This window comes from Bombina bombina, chromosome 1, assembly GCF_027579735.1.
Source record: "Bombina bombina isolate aBomBom1 chromosome 1, aBomBom1.pri, whole genome shotgun sequence".
In the NCBI taxonomy this organism is placed as follows: domain Eukaryota; kingdom Metazoa; phylum Chordata; class Amphibia; order Anura; family Bombinatoridae; genus Bombina; species Bombina bombina.
Window position 1 is genome coordinate 360,373,958 of NC_069499.1, and position 13,207 is coordinate 360,387,164.

The window sequence follows — 13,207 nt, forward strand, 5'->3', positions numbered from 1 at the left end:
CTACTGTAACAACATACTAACTGGCCTCCCTCTGTGTCCCGCCTCTCTCCCCTCCAATCCATCCTAAATGCATCTGCCAGGCTAATCCACCTCTCTCGACACTCTGTTTCTGTTGCACCTCTCTGTGAGTCCCTTCACTGGTTCCCCATTCACAGCAGAGTTAAATTCAAAATTCTCACCCTGACCTAAAATGTCCTCACCAATGCTGCCCCACCCTACCTGTCCTCACTCCTGCCTGCCCCCTAAGATCCAACAATGACCTGCTTCTTGCATCCTCTACCATCACCTCCTCTCATGCTAGACTACAGGACGGCACCAACCCTCTGGAATGCTTTTCTTCAAGCTGTCAGACTTGCCCCTAACCTCTCCTCCTTTAAACGTTCCCTAAAGACCTTTCTATTCAGGGAAGCTTATCACCCGACTTATTAACAAACTAACTTCACTTAACTAACAGTTGTACTCATCTATCTCCTCACTAATATCATTCTCACCTTTGCAGTCCTCACCTCCTGTTTCCCATCCTCCTACCCATCTAGATTGTAAGTTCCCATGGGAATAGGGCTCTCAATTCCCCCTGTATTTGTCTGTGAAATTTTGTCTTTTATTGTATTGTTTCTCCATTGTACTGTTATCCTTGTACCCATGGGCAGCGCTGCGGAATCTGTTGGCGCTTTATAAATAAAGAATAATAATACATTTTGAAGAAAACAAATCAGATTACAGAAATTGATTTTAGGCCTCTCTAGGAAAAGTGGGACAAGCACAATTTTTATACAAAAGCAAGCAAAATAATCATTTTATATTATTATGTAAGTGTTTTAACAGCCAATAATCCCTTTTTAGTACAGTGTTTCATGTTCCCTCAACAAGCTTTGTTTTTTTGTACTTTACCTGTCTTGGGGTAATTATTTCTTTGTCATTGCTCGTACCATCACTTTGGTCATGATCCTCTGTGCTTGAAATCTCTGTTTTTGAATTTATAGAATCAGTCTCCTCATTACAGAGGAATTTTTCAACCAGAGAGATGAGCATATCAGTCAGTTGCTCGCTGTCTGCACTGTTATTTCTGTACGTCTTTGAATTACTGCATATGCTTTTTGAATTGCTTTTATTACTGCTGTTCAAACTGTCTCTGAGGCCATTTTCAATGAAGAAATGGCTTTTTGAATTTTCCTGAGCTTTAAGATCAGTTTCATTTATTTTTTCTTCAACAGATTGTACATCTATTGCAGCAAGATTCTCCTGAAGAGATCCTTTATTAGTAGGCTTCTGTAACACTTGACCTGTTTCAAGGATACCTAGATGTTCATCACTGCTACCTGTTGGTTGGTTTGTACTGTGTTGACAACCTTCTACTACAGACAAACTAACTCTATTGGTGGGATCTAAATATTCAGGAAGAACAGTTTCTATTGTATCTGTATTACCAACTTCTTCTATTAATGTAATAATATTGTTCATATTATTTGCCTTATTTATATTAGAGTGCGATTCCACTGTAGCTTCCTTGATTATAGATAAGTCTGGATAATCAATATTATATTGATAGGGTTCTATGACTTGACCTTCTGAGATATATGAATCTTCCTTATTGATCCTATGTTCTCTTGCTGCTGTGATCTCCCAATCTGTACCTGAAATAATTACTACATCTACTTGTTTTGCATTTTTTTCAAGACCACTTCTCAATTTTTCTTTTGCCGATAAATGCTTTTGGTTGGACCCAGCAGAGCTTTTAGTTTTCCTAGAGTTGTGTCTTTTCTCAGTCTTTGCTTTGCTGTTGCCACTTTGGCAAGTTAATTGAATACTTTTAGAAGATGATTTTGTGTTGGTTGAAACCAAGTGACCTTTTCTTACTTGGTCAACTTCAGCATTGTAATAAAATGGTGTTTCAAACATCTGAAATATACCTGGGCCTTGCATGTGTGGTTTTATTTCTTTGAACATGTCCTTATAGCTCAGGTCTGAAAAACCTGGAGCTGTACTCGCTCTAGAAGAAGAATGATGCATTGCTTTAGATTGTGAATATGAACGTTTCTCTGGAGAAATTGATAAGCATGTGTGAGATCTTTGTCCACTTTTATGTAACGTTTTTGGTTCTGTATGGTGAGCTTTCTTGGATTGTCTTGAGGCCATTTGAGGCCCAGAAAAAGCCAGTGATGGACACAAAACATCCTTCAATTTTTTACTATTGAAAAGTGGTCTTTGCCTATGCTTCACAGAGGATTCAGGTGCAGATTTATTTCTTATTTGTTTACAGTTCTTAGTTTTACCACTCTTATTCTGAGCAATTACATTAAAGCTATGGTTAACATTGTGAGGTACACCACAGACAATAGTCTTTTTCTTGAGATTAAATGGCTTGACTGGAAAAACATTCAGTTCTTTTTGAGGTTCTTGCTCTGAGAATGTAATATGAACAAGAGGTAAAGCCATTTGTCTTGGTGTTCTTATTGAGTTACATTCTATAATTCCATTTACCCAGCTTGTAGTTTCCCTTGAGTATTCGCCATTAATTGTCTGTGTTTCACTAGTGTCTAAAATGTCTTCTGCAATATCATTTTGACATCTATTTCCATCTCCAGAATGGGTTTTCGGTTTCTCTTTAAAATCTATATTATTTCTTGTGTTTTCTTTGTTTTCAGGCAGTATCTTACCTGATATAGCATCTACCGGTTTAGTAATAATACCTTCTGTGACAAACTCATTATTTCTGGACATCTCTATTCTTAAGTCTTCATAATAATCTGATGCATGGTTTTCTGTTCCATATTTACTTGTTGTTTTGTTTTTACATAGCTCAGATGCTTTATTCTCATGCATACTGCCTATGCTCTTTTTATTTTCAAAGATTTGTATAAATTCATCACTATTTGAGTTATTACAACAATTTCCCTTGTGTTTTAATGTTCTTTCATCAATTTTCTCCTTCAGATCTTCTGAAGACATGAGATCATCCTCCACCCTTAACACAACCATATCTTGAGACAAAACTATATCGCCTCTTTTGTAGAGCTCTGGAGGATTTTCTTTAGGAACTGCTAAATGTCTTTGGGGAGGTACAGATTGAGGAAAGCTATCTGAATGGGGTAGCATGAACTGTCCAATTGTTAGGTTTACTTCATTTTTATTTTTGGTCTTCTTGCTTTCTATTGGGAGCAATCGTATAGATCTAGGAGAATGGCAAAGGTAAGGGACATCCTAAAAAACAAAAATAATATATACCTTACTTTTACAAGCTGCTATACGAAAAAGTAAAAATCAATAAATAAAACAATTTATAAAGTGCTACATAACTGTTACAATTTCGTATTTCCTAAAAAAAAATCACACTGTACAATTTCTATTTGTTATTTCCCCCAAAAAACATTTTTTAGTAAACAATGCAGCTGTGTAGCCAGTAAGGCAATTAAAATACTTGATTGCATTGGGAGAATTATTAGCAGCACAAATAGCAAGGTTCTTATGTCATTTTACAGATCACTAGTTAGGCTTCATCTTCAATGTTGTGAACAGTTTTGGAGACCTTATCTCCAGAAGGATATAAATAAACTAGAAAAAGGCCTGCTAAAATGGTACAGGGTCTAAAATATAAAATGTGCAAAGACTCTATGATCTAAATATGTATAATTTAGAGGGGAAAAGAGGGTATATGATAGCAACCTTTAAATATATTAAGGGACTTAATAATGTGGATGCTGAAAGTATTTTTCACAAAAAAAAACACATATCAAAACAAGGGGTCGCAATCTTAAGATAGTGGGTAGCAGGTTGAGGAGAAATGTGAGGAAGCATTTTTTTATTATTATTTTTTTTACAGGATTTATGGAAAAGAGGTGGTAAACACAAGGACTGTAAAATAATTTCTTGCTGCTTATGTTGTGCTAAAAAATGGCCAGATTACGAGTTTTGCGTTATGAGCTGTGCAGTGCTAACGAGCAGTTTTCTCTCACCGCTCACTTACATGCAGCGCTGGTATTACAGGTTTTTACAAACCCGGCGTTAAAAGGCAAGAAGTGACCGTAGAGCAAAATTGAGCTCCATACCGCACTCCAATACCAGCGCTGCTTAAGTCAGCGGTGAGCTGGTTGTACGTGCTCGTGCACGATTTCCCCATAGACATCAATGGGGAGAGCCAGCTGAGAAAAAGTCTAACACCTGCAAAAAAGCAGCGTAAAACTCAGTAACGCAGTCCCATTGATTCCTATGGGGAAACACATTTTATGTTTACACCTAACACCCTAACATGAACCCCGAGTCTAAACACCCCTAATCTGCCGCCGCCGACACCTGCATTATACCTATTCACCCCTAATCTGCTGCCCCCAACATTGCCGACGCCTAAATTATATTTATTAACCCCTAATCTTATGCCCCCAATGTCGCCGCAACCTACCTACATTTATTACCCCTAATCTGTCGCCGCAACTATATTAAATGTATTAACCCCTAAATCTAAATCTAACCCTAACACCCCCTAACTTAAATATAATTTAAATAAATCTAAATAAAATTACTATCATTAACTACATTATTCCTATTTAAAACTAAATATTTACCTATAAAATAAACCCTAAGCTAGCTACAATATAACTAATGGTTACATTGTATCTAGCTTAGGGTTTATTTTTATTTTACAGGCAAGTTTGTATTTATTGTAACTAGGTAGAATAGTTATTAACTATTTAATAACTACCTAGCTAAAATAAATATATATTTACCTGTAAAATAAAACCTAACCTAAGTTACAATAACACCTAACACTACACTATAATTAAATCAATTACCTACATTAAATACAATTAAATAAATTAAATTAGCTAAATCACAAAAACCCCCACTAAATTACAGAAAATAAAAAACAAATTACAGATCTTTAAACTAATTACACCTAATCTAATAGCTCTATCAAAATCAAAAAAGCCAAAAAAAAAAAAAAGGTGAAAATATAAAGATGAAAATTTATTTTACTGTATTTTTTGTTAGAGATATTTTGAGAGTGTGACTGATTGAGTGGTATTTTTGATGAAAAAAATACAAGAAAAACTCCAAAATAAAAAAGCCCCCCAAAATAAAAAAAACCTGGCCTAAACTACCAATAGCCCTCAAAAGGGCCTTTTGCAGGGCATTGCCCCAAAGAAATCAGCTCTTTTACCTTTAAAAATAAATACAAACAACTCCCCCAACAGTAAAACCCATCACCCACACAACCAACCCCCCAAATAAAAGCCTAACTAAAAAACCTAAGCTCCCCATTGCCCTGTAAAGGGCATTTGGATGGGCATTGCCCTTAAAAGGGCATTTAGCTCTATTGCAGGCCCAAAGCCCTAACCTAAAAAATAAACCCACCCAATACACCCTTAAAAAAATCCTAATACTAACCCCCTAAGATTCACTTACCGGGAGAAGTCTTCATCCAAGTGGCAAGATGTCCTCAACGAAGCCGGCAGAAGTGGTTCTCCAGACGGGCAGAAGTCTTCATCCAGACGGCATCTTCTATCTTCATCCTTCTGGCGCGAAGCGGGTCCATCTTCAAGACATCCGACGCGGAGCATCCTCTTCTGCCAACGGACTAACAACGAATGAAGGTACCTTTAAATGACGTCATCCAAGATGGCATCCCTTAGATTCCGATCAGCCAATCGGAATTAAGGTAGAAAAAATCCTATTGGCTGATTGGATCAGCCAATAGGATTGAACTTCAATACTATTGGCTGATCCAATCAGCCAATAGGATTGAGCTTGCATTCTATTGGCTGTTCAAATCAGCCAATGGAATGCAAGCTCAATTCTATTGGCTGAATTCTATCAGCCAATCGGAATCTAAGGGACGCCATCTTGGATGACGTCATTTAAAGGTACCTTCATTCGTCGTTAGTCCGTCGGAAGAAGAGGATGCTCCGCGACGGATGTCTTGAAGATGGACCCGCTCTGCGCCGGAAGGATGAAGATAGAAGATCCCGTCTGGATGAAGACTTCTGCCCGTCTGGAGGACCACTTCTGCCCATCTGGAGGACCACTTCTGCCGGCTTCCTTGAGGACATCTTGCCGCTTGGATGAAGACTTCTCCCGATAAGTGAATCTTCGGGGGTTAGTGTTAGGATTTTTTTTAAGGGTGGGTTTATTTTTTAGGTTAGGGCTTTGGGCCTGCAATATAGCTAAATGCCCTTTTAAGGGCAATGCCCATCCAAATGCCCTTTTCAGGGCAATGGGAAGCTTAGGTATTTTTAGTTAGGCTTTTATTTGGGGGGTTGGTTGTGTGGGTGGTGGGTTTTACTGTTGGGGGGTTGTTTGTATTTTTTTTTTCAGGTAAAAGAGCTGATTTCTTTGGGGCAATGCCCCGCAAAAGGCCCTTTTAAGGGCTATTGGTAGTTTAGTTTAGGCTAGGGTTTTTTTTATTTTGGGGGGCTTTTTTTATTTTGATAGGGCTATTAGATTAGGTGTAATTAGTTTAAAGATTTGTAATTTGTTTTTTATTTTCTGTAATTTAGTGGGGGGGTTTCATTGTATTTAATGTAGGTAATTGATTTAATTATAGTGTAGTGTTAGGTGTTATTGTAACTTAGGTTAGGTTTTATTTTACAGGTAAATTTATATATTTTAGCTAAGTAGTTATTAAATAGTTAATAACTATTTAGTAACTATTCTACCTAGTTAAAATAAATACAAACTTGCCTGTAAAATAAAAATAAACCCTAAGCTAGATACAATGTAACTATTATTATTTTACAGGTAAGTATTTAGTTTTAAATAGGAATAATTTAGTTAATGATGGTAATTTTATTTAGATTTATTATAATTATATTTAAGTTAGGGGGTATTAGGGTTAGACTTAGGTTTAGGGGTTAATAAATTTAGAATAGTGGCTGCGACGTTGGGGGCGGCAGATTAGGGGTTAATAAATATAATGTAGGTGGTGGCGATGTCCAGAGTAGCAGATTAGGGGTTAATATGTATAATGTAGGTGGCGGCGATGTTAGGGGCGGAAGATTAAGGGTTAATATTATTTAACTAGTGTTTGCGAGGCGGGAGTGCAGTGGTTTATGGACTAATATGTTTATTATAGTGGCGGCGATGTCCGGAGCGGCAGATTAGGGGTTAAAAAAAATGATTTTAGTGTTTGCGATGCGGGAGGGCTTCGGTTTAGGGGTTAATAGGTAGTTTATGGGTGTTAGTGTACTTTTTAGCACTTTAGTTATGAGTTTTATGCTACAGCGTTGTAGTGTAAAACTCATAACTACTGACTTTAGAATGCGTTACGGATCTTGTTGGTAAAGGCTGTACCACTCACTCTTCATCCAGACGGCATCTTCTATCTTCATCCTTCTGGCGCGAAGCGGGTCCATCTTCAAGACATCCGACGCGGAGCATCCTCTTCTTCCAACGGACTAACAACGAATGAAGGTACCTTTAAATGACGTCATCCAAGATGGCATCCCTTAGATTCCGATCAGCCAATCGGAATTAAGGTAGAAAAAATCCTATTGGCTGATTGGATCAGCCAATAGGATTGAACTTCAATACTATTGGCTGATCCAATCAGCCAATAGGATTGAGCTCGCATTCTATTGGCTGTTCAAATCAGCCAATGGAATGCAAGCTCAATTCTATTGGCTGAATTCTATCAGCCAATCGGAATCTAAGGGACGCCATCTTGGATGACGTCATTTAAAGGTACCTTCACTCGTCGTTAGTCCGTCGGAAGAAGAGGATGCTCCGCGACGGATGTCTTGAAGATGGACCCGCTCTGCGCCGGAAGGATGAAGATAGAAGATCCCGTCTGGATGAAGACTTCTGCCCGTCTGGAGGACCACTTCTGCCCGTCTGGAGGACCACTTCTGCCCGTCTGGAGGACCACTTCTGCCGGCTTCCTTGAGGACATCTTGCCGCTTGGATGAAGACTTCTCCCGATAAGTGAATCTTCGGGGGTTAGTGTTAGGATTTTTTTTAAGGGTGGGTTTATTTTTTAGGTTAGGGCTTTGGGCCTGCAATAGAGCTAAATGCCCTTTTAAGGGCAATGCCCATCCAAATGCCCTTTTCAGGGCAATGGGAAGCTTAGGTATTTTTAGTTAGGCTTTTATTTGGGGGGTTGGTTGTGTGGGTGGTGGGTTTTACTGTTGGGGGGGTGTTTGTATTTTTTTTTTCAGGTAAAAGAGCTGATTTCTTTGGGGCAATGCCCCGCAAAAGGCCCTTTTAAGGGCTATTGGTAGTTTAGTTTAGGCTAGGGTTTTTTTATTTTGGGGGGCTTTTTTTATTTTGATAGGGCTATTAGATTAGGTGTAATTAGTTTAAAGATTTGTAATTTGTTTTTTATTTTCTGTAATTTAGTGGGGGGGTTTCATTGTATTTAATGTAGGTAATTGATTTAATTATAGTGTAGTGTTAGGTGTTATTGTAACTTAGGTTAGGTTTTATTTTACAGGTAAATTTATATATTTTAGCTAAGTAGTTATTAAATAGTTAATAACTATTTAGTAACTATTCTACCTAGTTAAAATAAATACAAACTTGCCTGTAAAATAAAAATAAACCCTAAGCTAGATACAATGTAACTATTATTATTTTACAGGTAAGTATTTAGTTTTAAATAGGAATAATTTAGTTAATGATGGTAATTTTATTTAGATTTATTATAATTATATTTAAGTTAGGGGGTATTAGGGTTAGACTTAGGTTTAGGGGTTAATAAATTTAGAATAGTGGCTGCGACGTTGGGGGCGGCAGATTAGGGGTTAATAAATATAATGTAGGTGGTGGCGATGTCCAGAGTAGCAGATTAGGGGTTAATATGTATAATGTAGGTGGCGGCGATGTTAGGGGCGGAAGATTAAGGGTTAATATTATTTAACTAGTGTTTGCGAGGCGGGAGTGCAGTGGTTTATGGACTAATATGTTTATTATAGTGGCGGCGATGTCCGGAGCGGCGGATTAGGGGTTAAAAAAAATAATTTTAGTGTTTGCGATGCGGGAGGGCTTCGGTTTAGGGGTTAATAGGTAGTTTATGGGTGTTAGTGTACTTTTTAGCACTTTAGTTATGAGTTTTATGCTACAGCGTTGTAGTGTAAAACTCATAACTACTGACTTTAGAATGCGTTACGGATCTTGTTGGTAAAGGCTGTACCACTCACTTTTTGTCTTTCCAGGACAGACTCGTAATACCGGCGCTATGGAAGTCCCATAGAAAAAAGGGTTTACAAAGTTTACGTAAGTCGGTTTGCGGTAAGGCCAAACAAGTGTGCGGTACACCTATACCTGCAAGACTCGTAATAGCAGCGGGCGTAAAAAAAGTAGCGTTAAGACCTGTTAACGCTGCTATTTTACCTTAACGCACAACTCGTAATCTAGCCGTTAGTAAGTAAAGTGATGGTAATAATAATAATGATTAAAAAAGCAATACAGGAAAGTTGTCTGGGTTTCCATGTATCCTAAAACTGTGATGAGAATTAATCTAGCATTGGCCTTAACATAAACACTTTCTTACGTTAGCTAAATAATAATGGCCTGGATTCAACTCGTATTGACCATATTTTTGGACATACTTTTGTAGTCTGATTATTGAAATTTGTTCCTTCAAAATCAGAAGTTAAAATGAATTCCTAACATTAAGCTGCGAAGAAACCTCTATTCAACTCCATCTATTGAGTATTACCAGATTTTATGCTCTCTAATTTGATAATAAAAAAAATCTTCCCAAACATATCTGATTATGCCCAATGTTATTTATATAAGATTTTCCAGCATGCTCAGTTTTCTCCTGAACAACTTCACATCCTACTTTTTATTTTAAAGGGACAATCTAGTCAAAATTAGACTTTCATGATTCAGATAGGGCATAGAATTTTAAACAACTTTCCAATTTACTTTTATCATCAAATTTGATTTGCTCTCTTGGTTTTTATTTTGTGGAAAACTAAACCTAGGTAGGCTTATTTGCTAATTTCTAAGCCGTTGAACTGTCTCTTATCTCAGTGCATTTTGACAGTTTTTCACAGTTAGACACTGTTAGTTCATGTGTGTCATATAGATAACATTGTGCTCACTCCAGTGGAGTTATTTAAAGATTCCCCACTGATTGGCTAAAATGTATATCTGTCAAAAGCACGGAGATAAGGGGGCAGTCTGCAGAGGCTTAGAAACAAGGTAATCGCAGAGGTAAAAAGTGTATTAATATAACAGCGTTGTTTATGCAAAACTGGGGAATGTGTAATAAAGGGATTATCTATCTTTTTAAATAATAATTCTGAAGTAGACTGGCCCTTTAAATTAAAAAAAAGGATTTCAAACTGTTTTGATTAATTAAAAGCATTGTTCTCCCCAGGACCTTTTTAATGTGTGCACCACCCGGCTGATTTTACTGACCACCCAGCTAACATTTAGCTAATATTAAAATGTTTAATTGTTTATTGCACACATTTTCATTTTAAATAAATTTATGTTAAATTATGCAATCAATTAGTGCATTGGATAGCAGAATATGTTGTTATATTAGAAAGTTTTACACTGCCCCGGCCCCACCCGGTTACTTTTTAATGCCACCCAGCTGGCAAAGTTTTCTGTGGAGAACACTGAATAGTATGACACTTTTTTTTTTCTTTTTTTTCTCACTATCGGGCAATAAAGTATTGTCCCTTAATTAATATGTGAAGTACACTTGATTGTTGTTTTTTTCACTATTGGACAAAATGGTTTTGTCGCTTAATATGTGACGTACACTTGATTATTATTATTATTATTATTATTACTTTTATTATTTTTCTGGATAGATTTACCTAACCTCATTTGGAATTACTTGGTGAATTTTAGGGATTTTCTTGCTTTATTGCTGGCCATTTTTTGTTACTGTTTTTATTGTAAAATTTTCTTTAAGTAAAATTTAAAAAAAAATAATAAAGCAATGAATGTTGTAGATATCCTGATTCCTCAATGACTGGACAATATAAAGATATTTTATTATAGTTTATGAACTCTGGGAGTTAAAGGGACACTGAACCCACATTTTTCTTTCATTATTCAGATAAAGCATGACATTTTAAGCAACTTTCTAATTTACTCCTATTATCAATTTTTTTTCGTTCACTTGCTATCTTTATTTTAAAAGCAAGAATGTAAATCTTAGCAGCAAGCCCATTTTTAGTTCAGCACCACGGATAGCTCTTGCTTATTTGATGCTTTCACTTACCCTCCAATAAGCAAGCATAACCCAGGTTCTCAACCAAAAATGGACCGGCTCCTATGCATCATAGTCCTGCTTTTTAAATAAAGATAGCAAGAGAACGAGGACAATTTGATAATAGGAGTAAATTAGAAAGTTGCTTAAAATTGCATGCTCTGAATCATGAAAGAAAATGTTTGGGTTTAGTGTCCCTTAAATCAGTGTTGCCAACCTGTGTATCACATATTTGTAGGCCAAAAATATATTTTGTAATGTTTAAACTATTTTCTTTCACTATAAAATAAAAAATAGCACATCCAGCATTTTAAAGAGATATGAAACCCAAAACAATTATTTTATGATTTAGACAGAGCATACCATTTAACTTATTTTTTTTTCAATTTACTTCTGATATTAAATTTGCTTTGTTCCCTTGATATTCTGTGTTGAATAAATTCCGAGGTAGGCATCTGGAGCACTACATGGCAGGAAATAGTGCTGACATCTAATGCTCTTGCAAATGGATAACATTCTTACAAAACTGCTGCCATATGACTTCCGGTGGGCGGCACTAACGGATGGCAGCAGGAGAGAGGAGCTCCACAACCCAGACGATATAAAACCTATATTGCTCGCTGCCAGCCATTTTTCCCACTATCAAGTCTTGCTGGGCATCTAACCCCCCCCAGCCGACCGAGTACCGTGAAGGGCCGGAGATCGCCCTTGCCCAGGGAAGGACCGGAATAAGACACAACGCTGCGCAGAGCCTTTCTATCTGCGGGCGCCAGTGGCGTCACTAGGGGGGGCGGGGGGGGCGGGCCGCACCCGGGTGACACCCTCCAGGGGGTGACACTAAAAAAAAAAAAAAAAAAAAAAAAAAAAAATATTTTTTTTTTTTTTTTTTTTTACATTTTATTGAAATTCAAAGAAATACAATGTTGAGATGCATAGATTATTTTATTAGAGGCTGGCATTTGTGAACATTAGTGGGACTGGGGAAGTTGTAGACACACAATTTTTTTGCCCCTTGAGCCAGTGCTGCAATTTCAACAAATAGTTTTCCCGGCTGCTTTTGCTTGTTTGTACTTTGCTCCTCCCCTGCCCAATTTCACTATGAATGTTGTGGGTGTGCCGTGGGGCTTGCAAAGTTGCGCTGCCAGCCTAAACCTGCCTGCCTATCTGTGCTCACTGCTCAGTGACATGCGGCCCAGGGCTGTGCACTGACAGACTTGGAACAGAGTCAGAGAGCAGAATTTTCATAGTTTGCATGCCTAAACCTTTTCTTCAGTGATTTATTTTAGAGTGCTCTGTTTATCTTTCATTTGATGTTCTGCTGAGCCAGGGAGCAGATCTAGGCATGAGCTTCCTAATTAATGCAGTGCAGTTTACATATTTTGTATGTGTGTGTCTGAGTTTTTGTGTGTCTCAGTGTTTTTGTGTGTGTGTCTGAGTGTGTTTCCGAGTGTTTGTGTGTGCATCTGAGTATGTTTTTAAGTGTGTCTGAGTGTTTGTATGTGTGTTTGCCTGTGTTTTTGTGTGTGTCTGCTTTCTGGGGGGGGGGGTGACACCATGTCTTACCGCACCGGGTGACACCAACCCTAGTGACGCCACTGGCGGGCGCCATCTTGAAAAAGCCCCCTCGCACCGCCGCTGCTACCGGGCTCTGAAGGAGCCACAAGGAAAACCGCTCCTGTAGCTGGAGCCAGCAGAGGGATAGCTTGTGCCCTCGAGATCCACAGACCGAGCCGGACACAGCAATAGGCTGGTAAGACTGTTGAGGGTGATTCTTGGGAGAACCTGGGGTGAAAAAGCTACGCCTACTCTGCCCATTAACATCTGGGACACCACTGCCTTTGATATACCCCAGACAGACACTGGGACTTCCTCTGGGACAGTTATTGTTTAATTTTAAGCCCCGGTTCACGGTTTTTGACCTGCTAAACTTACACATCTGCAGGGAGATTTCCTTTCATATGCTGAACTGTCAATACCACAGCCTAATTACTGTATTTTAATACCTGAGGGACCTGTTACATTTGAAAACCTCTGTGGCTC

The 13,207-nt window shown here is 37.9% G+C and overlaps 1 protein-coding gene across 1 annotated transcript in view; it reads right to left on the reverse strand.

Annotated features, from left to right (window-relative positions):
• The window catches only part of MAP3K19 (mitogen-activated protein kinase kinase kinase 19), a 207,948-nt gene that overhangs the window by 81,893 nt on the left and 112,848 nt on the right, over positions 1-13,207 (reverse strand). Inside the window, exon 10 of the mRNA XM_053712516.1 lies at positions 892-3,201. Within this exon, the coding sequence (XP_053568491.1) occupies positions 892-3,201 (2,310 nt within the window). The remainder of the gene's footprint in view (positions 1-891; positions 3,202-13,207) is intronic.